General features: G+C 40.6%; 1 protein-coding gene across 1 annotated transcript in view; it reads right to left on the bottom strand.

The window, feature by feature from the left end:
- Window positions 1–3,264: 3,264 nt before the first annotated feature.
- Window positions 3,265–19,451, bottom strand: part of trpc4a (transient receptor potential cation channel, subfamily C, member 4a) — a 30,845-nt gene continuing 14,658 nt past the window's right edge. The window contains exons 4-15 of the mRNA XM_070843174.1: window positions 18,015–18,155; window positions 17,428–17,604; window positions 16,513–16,713; window positions 9,504–9,849; window positions 8,114–8,253; window positions 7,815–8,015; window positions 7,560–7,681; window positions 7,202–7,397; window positions 6,913–7,107; window positions 6,003–6,044; window positions 5,368–5,457; window positions 3,265–4,645 (exon numbers count right to left, since the gene is read on the bottom strand). Of these exons, the coding sequence (XP_070699275.1) occupies window positions 3,911–4,645; window positions 5,368–5,457; window positions 6,003–6,044; window positions 6,913–7,107; window positions 7,202–7,397; window positions 7,560–7,681; window positions 7,815–8,015; window positions 8,114–8,253; window positions 9,504–9,849; window positions 16,513–16,713; window positions 17,428–17,604; window positions 18,015–18,155 (2,586 nt within the window). The 3' untranslated portion in view covers window positions 3,265–3,910. The remainder of the gene's footprint in view (window positions 4,646–5,367; window positions 5,458–6,002; window positions 6,045–6,912; window positions 7,108–7,201; window positions 7,398–7,559; window positions 7,682–7,814; window positions 8,016–8,113; window positions 8,254–9,503; window positions 9,850–16,512; window positions 16,714–17,427; window positions 17,605–18,014; window positions 18,156–19,451) is intronic.

Raw genomic sequence — 19,451 nt, 5'->3', positions numbered from 1 at the left:
ATGTTTTAATAGGCTTTGAAATATGGCTGTAAATCAAACTCAAAGACCCATGGTGATAAATCTGTGTAGATGATAGGTTTACACTTTGCCTGACAGAACCCTGACTGTATTTTTATCGCCCATCCCCTGGGATACAACTCTCCTCCTCATTGCTTTTACGACATGGATTCATCATTTCCACCAGCCTTTCCTCCCCTGAACTCCTGTTTGTGTTCCAGCTCCCCTTTTCCCTTCATCCACCCTGCTGTCATGTTCATCGTTCGTCAAGCTCAGCTCTTCCGCGGTCCCAACCTTTCCCTACAGCTGTCTCCGTCTCCCATGTTGGAAGCCAGATCTGATACAGCTTCAGAGGAAGAATCCATCATGAAACAGGCCTCCTGAACAACGTCATGTACGGTCTTGACTTGTGAGCCTGAACAGGTATGCGTCTTAACTGGAGACATGAAGGTGTGCACTCCAGTGACAAATTGATTGTTGATTTTTTGTTTGAGGTAAGAGCTAAATCTTACGGTTTTGTCCACAAACTTGACAAAATGTGAGTGTAGGCGGGTTTAAATGTTTTGTTTCTTATATAGTGATTGCAATTAAGTTTAAATCGGTATGTAATCAGAATGAAGAAAGTAGATTTAGATAAAACCACATATTCTTTCCCAGACTACATCACACATTTACTCACTCTTTATGAACTCACATGACTTCTCGGATGTCATGGAGGACACCAGCATGCAGGACCCGGAGCTGCCTCCAACAGGGCCTCCTCCCTTTGGAAACAGCTTCCTGTCTAAGATGCTATCTTAGCACTTACGAAAAACAAGGACTGAGGACACACATATTCAGCCCAGCCAGCAATTTACAGTAATTTAAACCTTACCAGCTATTGATTTCCTTTTCACTCCCTCCACTGCTTGAGGCTCCTCTAAGATCCCCCCCCCCCCCACACAAACGCAATACATGCACAGTCTCATAAACACACACAAACACTTAGAGTACAGTACTGACACTGACTTCCATTGATTAACAGTGAATTAACAATGGATTAAATGCCTCTCTTCCTTTAGTCTATGTTTGACCATCTCACTGTCCTCTACTAAACACCTTTATGAAGAACATGTCACCCTGTCGCTGCCCACCGGGCTGCACTACTGTCCCCTTGAGGATGCAGGTGGTTATTTTGGGTGTCAGATCATGCAGAGTTATTGTCACAAAGGAAACAGAGAGCAGGGACTCCATCCTTTAATGATATCTCCCCCTAGTGGGAAGGATTTGTCAGTACAGTCATATATGAGGCCTCTGTGACTGAAATGGCGAAATAGAGTTTTCAAATGTCATTAACACATGAAACAGGAAAAACTAAAAGTTTCTATCAGCCATTTTTCAAGGCAATCTATCTAATTACATGTTACATTATTCACCTCCCTCTACATTTTGAATTACACAGGTCATACACTCGGGGTAAGACCACTGAATTCCTTTAAATGCAAAGAAATAACAAAATTATTTAGAAAAGATAATGTTAGCTTACCTTGATCACGACATGCCTGAAATCTGATTTCAGGAATATCGTGATCAAGGTCCTATTTCTTTTATCAATATATTATGACTCTCCAAACGCGCTCTAAATTGTACTATTCTGTGTAATTCAAAGACAACACAGCTATCATGGATTCACATTCATATGAAATTGCTCAAGGGAAAATCAGAACTAATGAGTTCAGTCATGAAAGTCACACATCAATATTTAGAACTAATGTGTCACATTACATAATACTAATGTCACTGAATTAGATTTAAGCATTTGAAATGTGTGAGTGTGAACATGTATACATGCCACTTTATGCCACATGACTTTCCCTTCGTGTCTCTCTTCATCTGAGAAAGCCTGGTTCAGTGCGGGTTGGAAGATCCATCGAGCCCCGGAGCATTTCAGCACAGCCTTTTGATCACACATGCCGCACGGTTTCATCATCTGTTGAGTCTTTCATCTCTTTTTCACTGGCTTGGTCACTTGTCCAATTATAGAAATTACAGGCCACTGAGAAGTACAAATAGGAAAATAGAAGAAAAAAAAAATCAGATCAGAGAAAACAAAAATGTCCAGTCTGTGGGAGAACCTACAGGACAGTTGACGGATTTGTGCTTTCATGCATCAGTTTTTGAACTGTGTGACTGGCTGTTGTTTTGAAACTGTAGGACAGCCTTTTAAAGTTACTGGAGGAGAGGATTTACATGTTTTTCTTCTTTAGCTTTCTACGATCTTTAAAACAAAAAGACTATTGTCTTTCTCCATTTACAGAAAGGTATTAAAGATGCCACCTGGATTTAACAATGGAAAACAAAAGCCAGAGTAAATAAGTGAGTTCACATAGAGAGAAAGGAAATTAATATAATATAATACTGTACTGTACTGTAGAGCGTACTGTGTTCGTAGCAGATAAATGAGACATTTACAGTCTCCTTCCTGCACTGACTGTTAAGAGCTAATGGAAGAACATTTCAGCTGTTAATGGACATATTGTTGTTGGAGCAAGAAAGAAAAAGCTTTTTGAAAGGATTCAGTAATTCTCTAATTCCATTAATGCACTCATTATTTGACTCATTTTTTTTAACACTGCTTCTATTCAAAGCAACAGAGGGATGTTAAAGCTGTTTTAAATATAAACTTTTGTCATCAGCCTTTTGAACCTTTTAAAATGTTGACTTTTTGATAACCTTGGGCCTGCATCTCATTCTATAAATGGCCATCCTTAAAAACCAAGTCTGTTTGCTGAGAGCAATTTCTTCTGAATACCTCACAGTATTTCTTCACGATCAATAAGCCTTTATGAAAACTACTAGTACTCTGTAAACTGCCAATACTTTCTTCAAGAAGCAATCTGAAATAAAATGTTATCACCATAATGTAAAATCCTGTTTCAAAACATGACTGTGTTGGCCCATCATGACGGCATCATGGTGTTTAAGCTCATGTCTGTATCTGCGATCTGCATTGAACAAAAGAGGAAAGTCAAATATAGAGTGTATTTCTCTGTTTATTTATGATCCATATTTTAACCTCTATAACATCATTCATTCAATTTAACATGACATCTAAAGGTACCAGTTAAAAACGGCAAATTTGTTCAAAATACCAAGTTTAGTTTCAGTAGGAGTGATAAAAGATGAATAATATGCTGCTTTAAATGGTTGTGTTTATATTGTATATCCCCCATTGTTCTTTGATTGACTGTGAATGAACGGTCACTGTTAAATGTACCACTGTCCTCTTCAGAATGATGAGAATTACAATCCCAGGTTTTGCATAGAAAAAGCATTGACAGAATTGTTGCATGATCAGAGCTAGACCCATCTTTGAGATACTGTATGTCAGTGTAAAGTGTGTAAAGTGCACAAACAGACGGAGTAAGGCAGAGAGTCGGGTCTAAAACAGAACACGTCTATTGCTCTAGTGAGATAAGGAAAGTTAAGCAGTGTAGACAGGGAAAGGAAAAGAGGTAGAGAGAGATTGCTGAAGGAGAGAGCGTGGTGAACGATGAACTTGACGATAACTTGAAAAGAAGGGCACATAGGGGGAGAGAGGAGTTTAAAAAAAAAAAGAGGAAATTATCAGTTTTCGGGAAATAATTACTTTCCAATCATCTGTAGAGATTAGATAAAATGACTTTATCCCAAAATCTAAATCCTTGCGATGCTCACACAGAGCTCTGTTAACCTTTGCTGCATCTCCATTGCTAACATGGCGGCATTTAAAACACTATAACCAAAGGCCTCCCTGAGTCTCCAAAGATCAAAGCTGATCATCAGTTTAGTTACAACTGGAAAAGTTAGACTCTTTGAAAAACAAATTCTCACTTGAAGCCCACATTGATTGTCAGCTTCCCTGTCTTCAGTCTAGCGTTACTTTGCCCGTAGTTTACATTCCTGTATCATCACATCTTGATGCTTCTTCTCTAGCTGACCCTGATGAACCATCAGCTGCTGAGTCACTACAGGGTAAACTCTCTTTGTCCTTTTGCTCGGTTTCCTTTTTTCCATCTTCTTCCAAGTTGTTGTTGGTGTTCGAGACGTGGCTATTTTCGATCAGGTCTTCCTTTGCTGCAGCTTCTTCGCCCGTGTCCGTCTCCGTGTGTCCTTTCTCATCCTTACCTTTTGCCGTATGCCCTTTGCCCTGCCCCTCTGTGTCTGAGCCCCCAGACTCCCCTGCTTCCTCTGACAAAGCGTACATCTGTCTGGAAATCTCTCCTGGACCTGGAGTGTCTTCACTGTCACCCCAGTGGCGTTTCTGGTACAAGCCAAAGTCAGTGATATCTTTGGGGAAATTGCTCCTCTGGCTTGACTTTTCGCTAGAGCTCTCCTCAGAGACCACGGACAGGAGTCCGTTAGGTAGGCCGTTGGAGGCTTCAGGTGGCCTGGGTGAAGCTGTAGAACAGCCCACCTTGAGGATGGATGTGGCGATCTTGAATCGGTTGAGTTTGCTTTTCACTTGGCTGCTCTGAGGGCAGGTAGAAACCTTGAGCGAGGAGTTGGGGTAAGCAAGACTGGACTCCACTGAGCTGCCACTGGCTTTTGCTCCTTGTAAAGCAGGCTTCCCTGTCTTCATCATGCCCATCACCTCGTAACGAAAACTGGAGATATCTTGTTTCAGCTCCTGGGGGAGTAGAGTAAAAGTGAGTTCCTCTGGTAAATTAACATTTAACTAGATACAGCACCTTCTTCTTCTCACAAAGCATAGTCTGTACTGTTAAATGATGTAATTTTGTAATTGGTTGTGATTGTTTTTTTGTAATTTTATAGTAATAAAAATGTAATTTTATGATCTTGATTAGAAAACTAGACTGAATCACAATTGAATCACTTCTAACCTGCAGTAAATTATTTGTTTGACTATGGAGACAAGCTGCAAACACAATACTGACATACCATCACGTTTTAAGATAATGAGGCAAACCTGTTAGAAATAAGTTGCTTATTTGCACTCCCAGCAGACACAAAGCAACAATAGAATTAATTTGGAGTCATTAACGCCCACCTGACAAATGTCAATATTTCCTGTCCTTCTATCTCATGTTTTTTTTTATTCTACCAACTCCTGAGGAAATTATCTACTTTTTTAGGTGCTAGATGTTCCACTTAATGTTCAACAGCTAGTTGCTGACTGTGTCTGTCTGTCTATGGATGCTGGGCAGGTAGTGTACAAGCTGCAGGCCAGAAAACTAAAACAATGACACTACAGAGTCTGATTATAAATGCCTGTGGGTTCATCAATATGAGCTACCCCTTCCAAATACATAATGTGATCTATTGTTAATATAGAAATAATGATTACATCCACTTTCATTTTATCCTTTGCTCGGTAGGAACTGTGCCTACCTTAAAGTTCTCTTCAGTCAAGCCTTCCTCTGTCTTGGCATCTCTGATCATAGCAGCCACATAACGTTTCACCAAGTTCCTCAGTACCTCCTACACCAATGAAAACAATGCCCTTGAACACAATAACATCCCCTAATATTGAAAGAAAGTGTCTCTTCTACACAAAACTCACAGGAAAGATGACAAACACATGAGCACAAATGAAAAGACATTTCAAGCTACATCTCCTATAAAAACTATTACAATAGCCACCTGCAGACATGGGCAAATGAAAAAAATCTTCTACAGAGAATGGCGATGAACATCCCACTGAGTGTAATTGTTAGGCCTATTATATGAGACATCACAAAAACATTCTATTTACAGATTGAAAGTGAAAGTGTAGAAATGCAGTCAGAGAGCAGAATGTGTGCCTGACACACACACACACACACACACACACACACACACACACACACACACACACACACACACACACACACACACACACACACACACACACACACACACACACACACACACACACACACACACACACACACACACACACACACACACACACACACACACACACACACACACACACACAGTAATCAATTTCAGGTTGCTTTGATAGAAAGAAATCATACATTTACCTGATACTGATGATTTATCCTCAGGTGCTCTGCTGCTCGCCTCTGCACAGACATCAGATGCCAGAGTTACACAAAGAGTGGGTGATGAGGAAGAAAAAAAAAAAAGCATATTTAAATTTTTTCTTGCTGTCTGTGAGTCTCCCTGCATGTGGCCCTTGGGTGTTGCAGCACAATTCAGTTAAGACTTCTGCTCCAAAATTCAATCTCTAATATTTGGAAAAAAGGATTCTTCTATTTAGGGCTCCAACTAATAATTATTTGTAGTCTTGATTAAGACTAGACTTGGGGCGGCTGTGGCTCAGTGGTAGAGTGGGTCGTCCCTCAATCAGAAGGTTGGGGGTTCGATCCCCAGCTCCTAAGGGTCAACATGTCGAAGTGTCCTTGGGCAAGACACTGAACCCCAACTTGCTCCTGAAGCCTGGCTTCAGTGTGTGAATGAGTATGAAACAATAGTCTCCTCCAAATTACATTCCTCCTGTGTGAATGGGTGAATGAGGATGTCATGTAAAGCGCTTTGAGTAGTTGAAATAACTAGAAAGGCACTATACAAATACAGACCATTTACCATTATTCTGCTAGCTTTTCAGTCAAAAAAAAAAATCAGTTCATCATCACCAAGAAAAGCAGCAAATCCTGACTGTTGAATGTTTGTAATTTAGATTCAACAATGACTGAAATGATTAATTGGTTATCAAAAGTTTTGCACATTAAATTTTCTGCCAGTTGATTTATCAACTTTTGTTAAACAGAAACGAACAAAATAATAGCACACCTTCTGATTATAGATTAGCTGAGAAGTACAAAAGTCTTCACACTGAGGTTTATTCTTCAAGCAAACTAGACCATCTTCTTTCTATCTGTGTGAAACTCAGAAAAAAACGTGTATTTGAGTCTTTGACACCAGACTTACTCCGAGAGTTCCAAACATTTCGGGGCGCTTGGAGCGTGTCCTCTTGCACACTTGCCTCTTGATCCAGCACATGAGGTACCAGAATGATTTGGGGCTGGGGATGATGTTGAACGGGGCCGGCAGAGTGGCCCCTTCTTCAAAGTAACTCATCCACAGCTTTGTCCTGGCAAACTTCCACTCAATGTCTGCATGGTCCTGAAAACAAGATCAACAAGTGAAAAGCACTGCCAACACAAACATTATCTATGCCACACACTCGTGTTGTTTTTTGTTTGCAGTACGTGCTCACAGCAATGTGCTGGTAGGAGTTGTTCATCATGGCTATGAGCATGTTGAGGAGCACCACCAGTGAGATGATGTTGTAGGTGCCGAACATGGTGGCGCCGACAAACTCGGTGAACTGATGGTCTGCATCCACGTTGGTCACATAAAGGCTGATCAGACCAAAGATTGACCAGAAGAGAGACTGCAGGGTCTCAAATAACCTGCAAGGGAAAGATGAGATATGTGTGTTACGAGAGTAGATAAATACATGAATATGTATTGTCAGTGTAAAAGGGTAAAGAATTTTCCATAAGGGTGGAGAAGTTGGGTTTATGGAATACTACACTGCAAATGCAAGCAAGTTTAGATTTATATGAACTCACGTGGAGAAAGCGTTGTTCTGCTCCACGCAGCGGATGCCTTTGCATTTGCCCTTCTCATCTGAAGCCTTGGTCTCATAGTAAAAGTACAATTGGTTCAGCCCGTTAGCAAAGGCCAGTAGGACCTGGAGAAAGAGCAAAGAGCATGTGCAAAGTGGATGCAATTATTTAATCCATGTGCTTCTTTGTGATGGTTTCTGTACCTTACTCGCTTGCATGTTTATGTTCCTGCCTGTGAACAAATATGTGCGTGTTTACCAGACAGTAGATGAAGAGGAACTTCAGGATGTCCAGCAGCATTCTCCCCAGAGAGATCTGCAGTGGCCCCAGGTGAGAGTTGGCTGTGAACAGCGAGATGAGGCGAAGGGAGCTGAAAATGTTTGCTATGGCAAATACCGCCTCAGCTACTAGTGTTGGGTGCCACATCTCCCACTGGTTCCTGGGTTTATTGCCACTGTACTAAAGAAGACAAAGGGTGGTGAACAGATAAAGTGAGAACACAGGAAAATTACACTATTACACTTCTGTTGTACTGCTCTTCATAGATCACCGATTACCTTAGTGTAGGCTACAATCTTGAGGGAGATGGTTGCCAGGTAAAGAGAGTTCATGACAAAGTCCATCAGGTTCCACCAGTCATGGACGTAGTCTTGGAAACCACCATCCCACATCTGTTTGATCTCTGCCCAGATGAATCCTGGAAATATGGAGATTGTTCAATGAATAACCTCATACCATGGACACAGAATTTTTTTTTTCGGATTGGCTGGCAGGTGTCCATTGAAACATTATACTTTCCAAGCTTGTGCAAAAAAAAACAAGCCCGGTTCATTTTCTGCAGAGACAAATTTAGGTGACTGGGAGTTAGATGGGCATGAAACTCCCCTGACTGGATCACAAGTGCAAAATATCACAAATTGCATTAGAAAATATCTGGTCATTTTATTAACAAGACTAAGAGAATGCAGCTGTGAGACTGAGGATTTGAGTTAGATGCTTAAGTCAGCGTTAACATGCAGATATAGGTTTAGTGCAGGTGTATGACCATGGTCGCCATCTTAGTTTAGCATGTTTGCATGCAGACATTAGCAAATTAGTACTAAACGCACAAAGTACAGATGAGGTGGAGTTTTGCATGCACGGCTAGAAACATCGCCTGCATGAATGGAGTGGATGTAGCTTCCGGGCCTTAAACCTAAATATTATTTGTAATGGGCAGCATGGGGCGACCACACTAGTTGCAAAAAGAAGTCCGTATGGAGTCTATGTTAAAATGCCCCTACTTATCACTAGATTTATTAGTAGTAGAGTAAACACTTTCCTAATGAGTTTATGGTGTCAGTGATTAGTTAAAATTTTTCTTCAATACAGCATGATGCTCTTTTTGTAACTTATGTTCCCATTTAAACTAAAATAGATGATAAACAGGTCACGCTTTAGGGTAGGATTACCTAATCAGTAACTACTCAGAGGCGAGTCATGCCTTAATCTAATGAATCAGAGCCAGAGTCTTTGCTGAATGGCTGTCGCTTCTATTTTCAAAACTAAGAGGGCGACAGCCAAAATGCCAAACTTGAGGCTTCAAAAGGGCAGTCCACAAACCGGTGGGTGACGCCATGGTGGCTATGTACACTCCTTATACAGTCTGTGGACATAAACCAACTGAACACCTGACATCAGACTAATATCCATATAGAGCTGTGGGTCGAATCTAAAAAACACTTTGTGTCTTTCAAGCTTGAAAGTGTTCTGAATTCGCAGCATCTCTGATTTAAGCCTATGAGCGGTGTCCTCTCTTTAACAACACCAGCTGAGGCTAATGGGTACCATAGTAATTGAAGCCATAAGACAGCAAACTGATGGAAAAAACACCTTTCGTAAATCAGGACACACACTTATGATTATCCTCGGCTACAAACGCCCTCAGTCCTCACCCCTTTTACTCACCCAGCACCCAGGGCAGGATCATCCACTCCACAGTGGTTGGTGCGGGACCCTGCCTGTCCTGCCTGTCCTGCTCTGTGGTGACGATGTGCTGGGAGGCGAGGAGCAGCAGGAATAGAAAGGTCAGGTAGGACGCTGTGTGGCAGATGAACTTGATGAAGGGCTTGCGGATGAAGAGGCCGTAGCGACTCTTAGGAGCGATGAGGTAGCAGAGAGCAAACGCGGGGTAGAGGAGGCCGATGAAGACACAGGTGAAGAACTTCCCTGCCCAGTGGCGGCGTCTCCAGCCGGGAAATTCATCATACCACCGTGATGCCAAAAGCTGCTGGCAGTTTGGCTGAGCTACAAACTTTAAGAAATTAGAGATGGGAGGGGAGAATTAAATGAACAGTCTGATCTATTTGATCTATGGAGATACACATGACTTAAAAGAACTTCAACACTTTTAAGATATGATTCCAGCATGTAAACCTGCTGGGAGACAGCATTCACAGCCTGAGGTTATTTAATGGTTTTACACAGAACATAATGCCCTTGTGACCAAACGCCAGAATTAGCAACTGCAGAAAGATCCAGTTTAGAGCATACAAACGTAGGAGTAGGATGTGTTGGCGGTGTCAAAATTTGAAGGGTAATCATCAACAGACACGGATATTGTGAAACAACCAGGCAATGGCTGTCTTGAGAAAAAAAAAAAAAAAAAAAAGGTGTGAGGTCAGTGAAAAGGAATCTACACATTATCAAGGATCATGTTTTTAGATCACTGCACTGCATTTCTGGTTGATTTTCTTGCGATGATAACACAGCACTCCTTCCAGAGAGCTTCATCTGAAACAGACAACACTTATGCCACAATAGGACTGATTGAAAATAGTCGCAACATAGATCAACATGTGGGAAATATTTTGTCTTCTTCTCTGCATGTTTGGCCTGTTACGTATTGCTGTTGCTGTGGGATGAGTACCTTGTGTGACTGCAAAAGTGGGAGAGAAAAAAACAAAAAAAACAGTGGAAATTTTAAATAAGTCATGCTTGTTTTAGTAACCAAGTACAGGCCAAAATATTGATGCATCAAAACTGCAGCTGTGCTGTGGGAGCCAAACTGATGGAAGCATCTGCAGCATCTGGTGATAAAGGTATCAGGAAACATCATGTTTTTCAAGAATGAAAACAAAAAACAAACTCGTACTAAATTGTATAAATGAGACACACACACACGAAAACACACTCACACAGGCACACACAATGTTGTGAAGTCTCACGTTGAGCCCCTATATCAGAGTCAAAGTGTCGACCAGCACTATAAAGGTGCCAATTCACCAACTCTGCAGCCTCGTTACCATGGCAACCAGAGATCCCTATCAGCATCAGGGTCTGGAGTAGAACAGCACATATTTCAACCATTTCACTACAGTTTTGCCACGAAAACTTGGGGGCAAATGCAGAGAGGGAATATAGCAAGGTCAAGATGGCAGAAATGTCGTGAATTAGAGGAATATTCTTTCTTTTTCCAAATGAAAAGAGAGAGGGAGAGAATTAAACTAATAAGGGTGATTAATGAGAGAGCTTCGACTCTTTGTATTACCAACATATCAAAGTCGTCTGACAACGGAAGAATAAAAGCGAGAGGAAAAGCGAAAAAAGCCCCTGCTCTCTTTTCTCATATGACTCCTTTGAGCATGAAGCTTATTATAGACAAGATGGCTAACCTCATTAAGTTGCAACCAAAGTCTGAAGCAGACCCATGGGGGCAGCCTAAGTCTTGTAATGAAGTACATTTTACCCATCACACCCAGAAAATAATGAAAAAAAAAGAGCCATTGTTTTAAATTCTGCAGCAGCAATAGATAGAAGAGTTGTGTCTATTTAAAGAAAGCTTTGATCATTTTGTCATAACTGTTTTAAACATATCTAGACTTTTGGAGGCGAATGGTCCATTTATAAACATAAGAGTCCATTTTTAGGTTGCATCTTTCACTGCTTGTCAAAACATTATTCCTAATCAATGACAGTAAACAAGAGGAACTTGAGCTGCCTGATGTCTTGCCTTAATCAGCATGGTATATCAAACACAGACAGTGATGCTCATGAGGTCACAAATTAAGCTAATTCATGTTTTAATTAGGAAATGTATCCTTGCTAGTGCACTTGTCGTATAACGTAAGTATAAACTGAGCTCAGCTGTAACAGAAATTGAGTTTTTACTCCCCAAAACCTAATCAGATCATCGTCTTTATTTGAGCTGTGGTCCAAGTAAAAAAGTTTTTGATTTATTATTTTATTCACACTGTTTTAAGACAGAACTGATTTTTTTTTTTTACCAGCTAAATCGCTAAAATCTCAAGCAGCAGGTTAGAAAGAAAAAGTAATCAATTATTGTAATAATGGCACTAAAAACTGAGATAGGATCATTTGCTTTCATCATTTTCTTCATTTATCCCCACCCCGAATTACATTACATTGACATCCATTCATTTTACAGCTACATTCAAGTACAAAAACTCTCTTCCCTGTTCTTCTGCCCCAATCATGCCCAAAGCTCTGCTATAGTTAAATGTCAAACTTGCCTTAGGTGGCTTGTTCAGACAACTCAAACAGGATCCCTTCTGGTCTCAAGTCCAGTTGGGAAAGTGTCTATACAACCTTTCCTGCCTCTCACCACTGTCAGCTGTCCAAAAGCGCCACGAAAGTGCTTATGAGTGCGAGAGGGGGAAGGTGAGAGTGCTTTCGAAGCTCTGTGAAGACATGTTCCCCTGCAGCTTTACAAACATGAAAGGACGACTGAAACTCTTCTCCTGCACTCACACACCGACAATCACACAATTTACAGCTGGTTATGTTTTGCTTTGGTAAGAGTTTCAATACAGGTGGTCAAAAAGTCCATAGTGTTTTTAAGACCAGAGAGTGATGCTTTCAAGTATTTTTCAACAGAAGAATAAAGCTCTCGGTTAGTTGAAACGTTTGTCATATATGTATAAATGTAAATCCATAATTTGTTTTTAATCTGTGGTGTTATTTTAACATTTCATGAATTACGAATGATGGCATGCATTTTCCTGTACAGTCATTATCCGTCCACTCATGTTAATCAGAACACACCTGCAAAGCTTCGGCATGAAGCATCCATGATGTGCAAGAACTTCAAGATGACAAACCTGATTTCTGAATCAACTCACACACTGATGGTCACACTGTCTGTCGCCTTTAATGCAGCTGAGCTGGTCTCACTCTTGTAAAAACACGGTGTTGATTGGACTTTGCTTCACACCACCAAACGGCAGAAACATGAAAGCTGGTGCACTTTGCAAAATGATTCACATACATGTATAATATAAGCTTAGCACTCCAGTAATGATTACATTACATAAAGCACAAAATTTTTCTAACAACACTGCAAGATATCCAACTGGTCATTAAGCTTACAACCAAAACAAATATTTCACCTGCTCTAAATAAACGGAAACTTTTGAGGGCCAGACACTTAACACAGGACTGAATTGTGAAAACTGATATTTCTGGAGTGGATTGCCGAAACAAGTGAGTGCTAATGGTCCTTTCAACACTCATTCCTGTTCCAGTGTATTTTCATCCTCATTAAAAACATCTTGAAACACTGAATTGCAGTTTTTACAAGATATCACAAGGGGGCAACGTCAAACTACAGCATGTCAAATGTACAGGTTTCCCTTGGCTCCTTAGAGAATCCACATGTTAAAGGGTTATTTTCGCTCACGCTGTGAATCTTCGATGCACTTACCTATATTTTTGCAAAGATATCAGTAGGAATGAAGGTAAGACACTGTTGAAACCCTCGGGGAGCTAGGGGGGATAATCTGCACTTTAATGTGTATGTGTTACTGATCATATTTATCTGATTTGACCCCCCTGCTGTTTCAAAGCACAGACTGCACTGTTAGTTCTGTTCTTTAGACAGGAGGCCTGCAGAGATTTCTCTTCAGACCATTATAGATTGCCATTCTAAACCCTGGGAGCACAGCAGCTGCAAAGCTGGAAAACACACATGTACGCAAGGATAAACACAAAAATGTAAACACAAATGTGTGCATACGCTACACACATAAGAGGGTTGAGAGGGGAACTGTTCTTTAGTAGAGGGTCAAAAACATGCTCCCCGTGACTCACTGCAACACTCAGCAGCCAGTACTATAAAAAAAACAAACAAAAAAAAATAAAAAAATTCAGGCTGAATGTCATACCAATTATAAGAGCTTGGTGCTTGTCTGCAAAATTGCTGAAAGAGGTGAGTGGTGATCACACCGCAGACAAAATGCTCTGAAATAATAACTGATCTCTGTGGGAAAAAAACAAAATAAAAAACAGTCAAACGAGGCTTTCGAGTCCAACTGAATATCCACTTAACCCTCGATGCCTGGCAGGGGGCAAAACCCTGTCTGGCTTAAAGATCATCTGTCATGGGCACAAAACGCTCACCATAAATGCTTCTGTGTGTGAGTGTGAATGCGCACTTAGTGTGTACAAATGTCATTTTCCCTTCTCAGGAGACTGCAGCAGAGACCATTGTTATACTGCCAGTTCTACAGTGAGCTTAACGATTTCCACTGCAAATTGTCATTGGAGCAGCAATTCTATGCTCAGACTCAGACATGCTGTGTGATACACATTTTATACGTCCTTTCTCTCAAAATCAATGAACAGTTTACTAAACAATGCCTGTAAAATCCAGCAAAATGCTAAAGCTTATGGCACAGTGCTGGCACAGTACACTAACTGCTGTTACTGTTGCTCTTATTTGCTTCAGTGGTTGAATTTATATAATGACCAGTTTAACATACCTGCATTACCACCTCTGCAAAAAAGAAAAATCAGTAACTCATTCATTGGAATGAAAAAAAAAAGATTTTATAAAACACTTGCGGACATACAGTAGCCTGCCTTAAAATGTTTTAACTGTTGTGGCAGTTTTTCAGTTGTTTGAGAAAAATAAGAGTTTTACGGACTTAATTACAGCGAGAAATGAGTTTATTCACCTAGAAATGACTGCAGACCAGTTTAGATGGCCGCAACATTTATCATTTGAAAAGGGCAGCTGGGTGGATTGTTACCCACATAATGACACACTGTCCTCCATCATAGTCCCAGTGCGATTGAAGGGTTTTATTGATAGGATGGAGGAGAAAGGCATATTGGGACATCTCCTGGATAATTAAAACACTCCTGGGGAGAGGAGATGCACGGAAGAACATTTGTGGCAGAGGGATGTGTGTTTATAATGACAGATTTACTGCCAGTGAGGTTTGGCAAGACGACAGCAGGGGACTGTCCATCATTACGTCCACCTGTGCACTTGTGCTACTCCCAATTGTCCTTTTTGTGACTAAACATGCCAATCTGTCAACTTGTGTCACGATGCGCAACAACTGGAGGGATGGAGGAGGAAACGGCAGTTTCATAAATCGAGACGCCTCTGAAAGTGCGTCTGCTCTGACAGCCAGGCAGAGCTCCCTGAAGAAGACAGCTGAATGAATTATAAGTGGCTCCTGGGAGTAATGTGTCTGCTTCCTCATCATTTTGCTTCACCTTTGTATTCAGCTGAACAATTCTGCAGTGTAATATCTATTTAACCCCATTCTTGTTGCCCAGCAAAGCCTGCAGCCATCCCATAACTAAGCCTTCATTAAACACAGACAAATATAGCTCGTGCATCAGTTCTGATAACAGCACAGCTCGCAGCTTTTAACAGGTCTGTGTGCGGATGAATCTAAAACATATATTCATGAGTCACAATTACAGCATCTTTACTTCAGTCTGAAAGAAAAAAATATGATATATTTTAGAGAAACTCTCTATTAGCCATGTTTGTTACAGAAGGTTTTTAAAGCAGAAGTAAACTTTTAATTTTATACTTCATGGCACTTTTTTCCATACTAATTATTCCTGGCTCTACTAGGAAACAAAAGCACAACACCTGTGAACTGTGAAAGGAAAATTTCTGTGGAGTTATCAGGTTTGAAACATTTCCTCAGAATTATTTACGAGTATTTGAAATGCAATTCAAGGCCTATAGAGTTGCTCTATGGCTCAATTTATTGACAAATTTCAGGAAACTGAAGCTGGACTGTGAAAATAGTCAACACACCATCACCACCAGTTTTCCAATGTATTAAAAACAGATGTACTGTACATGGCTTGCATTAAACAGTTGAGACCATTATAGGGCATGAGCGCTTGATAGACCGCATTGCATGCAGAAGTTCCAGCAACAGGTTATTGTCTTCTCAGTGCCATAATGACTTGACCTGAACTGAATGAAACAACAACATTTTAAGTAGCTGTCTACAGCCACAGTTACAATCATAATATGGAAGTATTACCTTGCAGCTGCTGTAATGGAATTCCAGCTTTGTCTATCTGTCATCTGTATGAGCTGCCGAACAGTGAAAACAGATTAAATCCTACCCAAACCAGCATCTGGCACCATCAAAAAAGAACCCAATGCTAATCTAACATCATTACATGGGTTCATATTGGCAGGCAGGGACACCTGTGAGTAGACATTGGCTTGGCACTCTTCCCCAAGCAACATACAGTGAATGTTGCCTGCAGCATGTGGCATGGAAATCTAACAGCAAGCTGCACAGTAAATAATGTAGCAAACAATGCTGGACAGAAGGAAAGACAGAATAGAGGAGAAAAAACAAGGAAAAACATGAAAAAAAAACAACAATATTTCATTCCTTCCATATTACGCAATTTAAGAAAATAAAAATGTGATATTGCAGTCATATCTGACGTCTGAGTGTGTGTGTGTGTGTGTGTGAGATCGTTCTAATGATAGCCAGCAGGATGATTACTGCACTTTCCAAAATAAAGAACCTAAAGAAGTGACTGTTAGTGTATCCTTCTTGTTTTACTCTTTGAAGACTTTTGTTTTAATTATAATAGAATGGCAGCGTACATTGCACTCACTCACTCACTCACTGATAAATGATTAGTATTACCATTATGCGTTAATATTGTGTATTATGGTTACCTCTTTTTGATGGTACTTGATAGCTAGTTTGAGTCTTGCCAGGTCATTGTTGCCCTCCTCCTCCAATAAGTTGGTGTCGTCTTTGTAGTTGAGGATCATCTCCAGCTCTCTGGAGCTTCTTGTCTGGTCCAGGAGGTCCTTGGCAAACTGTTTACACTGCTGAGACAGCTCCTCATACTCTGATTTGAACTCATTCTCCACCTTAAAAAGAGGGCATACAGAATACAGATAGCTCTTAATAGACCTACAAGAACCCAGCGGCTGAAATGTAAGTCGATATATTAAGGAAAATCTCAGAGTACAGGCATGTCTTAAAAAAGTGGTGTTTTTAAATTAAACCTTGCCTCAGGGTATTATGTGTCATGAAGCTGTATCAAACTTGTTTAAAGACATTAATTGAATGCACCACCTCGATGAGCCATGTTTTCAAACGCTTTTCATCTTATAGACTGGGGGGAAACCAACTGGAATTTAATGAGTGCACCCATGTCAAATTTGTGGAAAATATATGCAAACTGCATCCATTTAGTCTCAGGTTACACCTAAAGGAAAGAGACTTGCTGTATGTAGCGGAATCTAGAGAGCCTCTAACATGAAATATTTCTTTTACAATGCGATGAAAGCATGTGACATCTCAATTTTGACTTGCAATTTAGCTTTACAAAAAAAAAAAAACTTAAATAATGTAATTATTTCTGTGAAATCTCATAGCCGACTGCCATGTGTTTCATTATTTTTATCAAATGACATTTGCAGAGACCAATTTATATTGACAAATTGGCAGGCCATTGATGGGATTGAAAGGGCACATAAAGGTTAATTAATGTAACATGAAGCTAATATTTCAGTTCTTTAAAATCCAGTCCTACCAAATGATGTTCCCGCTCCACTATTAGCTCGCTCTCTTGCTCTCACCTTGCTGAGCTCCTGCAGCTCCCAGCTGAGCCTGAACGCAGTGAGGAAGGGGTCCTCGCTGGAAAGCGCAATTAGAGAGGGACTCGACAGCGCTTTGTAGATGTTGAGGCGTGAGCGCGAGTGCCGCAGGCTGTCGACGTCTGAACTAGACACACACTCCACACAGTTACAGCGCACCTGCAACATCAAACAGAGCATGGATACAGTTTAATGAGGCTGCACAGTGTTTAGTAATAGATCATGTTTCAGCACAGCAATGCAAGCATTGTATCTACAATGTCAACTAAGCACTGTCATGTCTAGTTCTGTTATTTAGATATTGTCCGACAGTATCCTTGTTAAACACTTTATGGTATGTATACTGTACAGTAATTACCTTGCACAAAGTACAAGTTGCTGCTGTTGAATAAACACCCAGTAATGAATCTTTTGTACCGCTGGATAGAGTCAAAACGGCACTTTAATCACGCTGCACACAAGACTTTTGTTTGTTCTCTGGACATTTTGGAAATTTGTGGGTTTAAGCTGATAACAACGAAACACAAATACAATTCACACCACAATTTAAAAACGTAAGGTTTACCCACCTCATGCGGCTGCGGCATGGACACGCCTTTCTGCACCAGAAGCTTGATAATTTCATAGTTGTTGGTGTGTGCAGCGAGGATGATGGGAGTGATGTCTGGGGTGAAGTCAGAGAACTGCTTGTCCAATAAGATAGGAGGAACCTTTCAGGGGAGATGAGGAAAATAAATGCTTTAATCACACATATTGAATGAAGCTCTCGAAGCAGCACAACTGGCCCTGGTCTTATGTGATCTATTGCCAATTTAAAGACCTCAGACCTCAAAGGCCCTTTAGCCCTTCTGTCAGGTTTAAGTGACGCGCTCAGCATGCAGTAGAAGTAATTGGCTTGGTTAAACACAGAACCTGAAAGATCTTTCATTCACCTAAGAGTGCAGCTTAAAGGTCTTTACAGTGAAGTTAAATGGAAAAAGAAGGATGAAGAAATCAGCTGTTGGAGCTTTTGGGAGCTGCAGTGAAAACTGTCCAAATACCAACAAGAAACTACGCCTTTGGTCAAAGTCGCAAGAAGGCTGCTGTTTAGGGTACAGACAAAGAGTGTGGTGAAAAACAGTGGTATTTCACATACAGTATTTCAGAGGGAATCATTATGCACAGAGAGAAACTCATTCCACCTATCCCTCTTATCATCCACTCCAGCTAAGCCCTGTTGCTATTCCCATATCATTCAGCGGGAATACGTGGCTGCAGGCTGTAGGGAAGTGAGTGGGTCCTTTTCATTTCTTTTAATTGAAGGTCTATTATCTGATTCTGAGTTGAGGGAGAAAGGGAGGAGAGAGCGAGAGAGAGAGAGAGGATAGCCAGAGAATGGTTGGGGGAAAAACATGTAATAGGTAAGGGCCTGTTTAGCAACTTGATGCATGCGGAGGACAAATGGGAATACGAGGTCTAGTTCTGTTGAGAGAGCTTAGCAATAACGTTAATAAAGACCTGAGAGACAAGTAGCTTGAGAGAGTAGGCCTTCTATATGCGATTACTACGCGAGTAGACAAAAAAGGGTTTGAAAGTAGTAGCTGTGGAAGAGATGTACAAGTTATACAACCTTAATTTATGCTTGACCTACAAACACAATGCGTTTTTTCAACCATCCAGCTATTTCCATGGTATAATCATTGGTAAGAAAACACAGATCACTTTGCTGTTTGGTTAACTTCTTGGCCACGTTTGTGTCTTACAAAGCTCATTCTGCACATTCCATTTGATTCCAAAGAAAGGACAGAAAAAAGCTACGAATGCACAAATCATATTTAAGACAAGATCTGAAATGTACTGTACTGTGGGTTGTTTTAGAAATGTTTCATTTTAAATCAGTCAATTATAAGTAGACACAGAAATAGTACCAGTGAGACTGCGTCACTGCTCTCTGAGGAACGAAAATATGAAGAATTGCTATCTAGGGAATTGGTTCATTTTCTCTAAAATCTTTCATCATCCATATT

This window comes from Pempheris klunzingeri, chromosome 14 (assembly GCF_042242105.1).
Source record: "Pempheris klunzingeri isolate RE-2024b chromosome 14, fPemKlu1.hap1, whole genome shotgun sequence".
Lineage (NCBI taxonomy): Eukaryota > Metazoa > Chordata > Actinopteri > Acropomatiformes > Pempheridae > Pempheris > Pempheris klunzingeri.
This window is presented reverse-complemented; position numbering and strand designations above follow the sequence as displayed.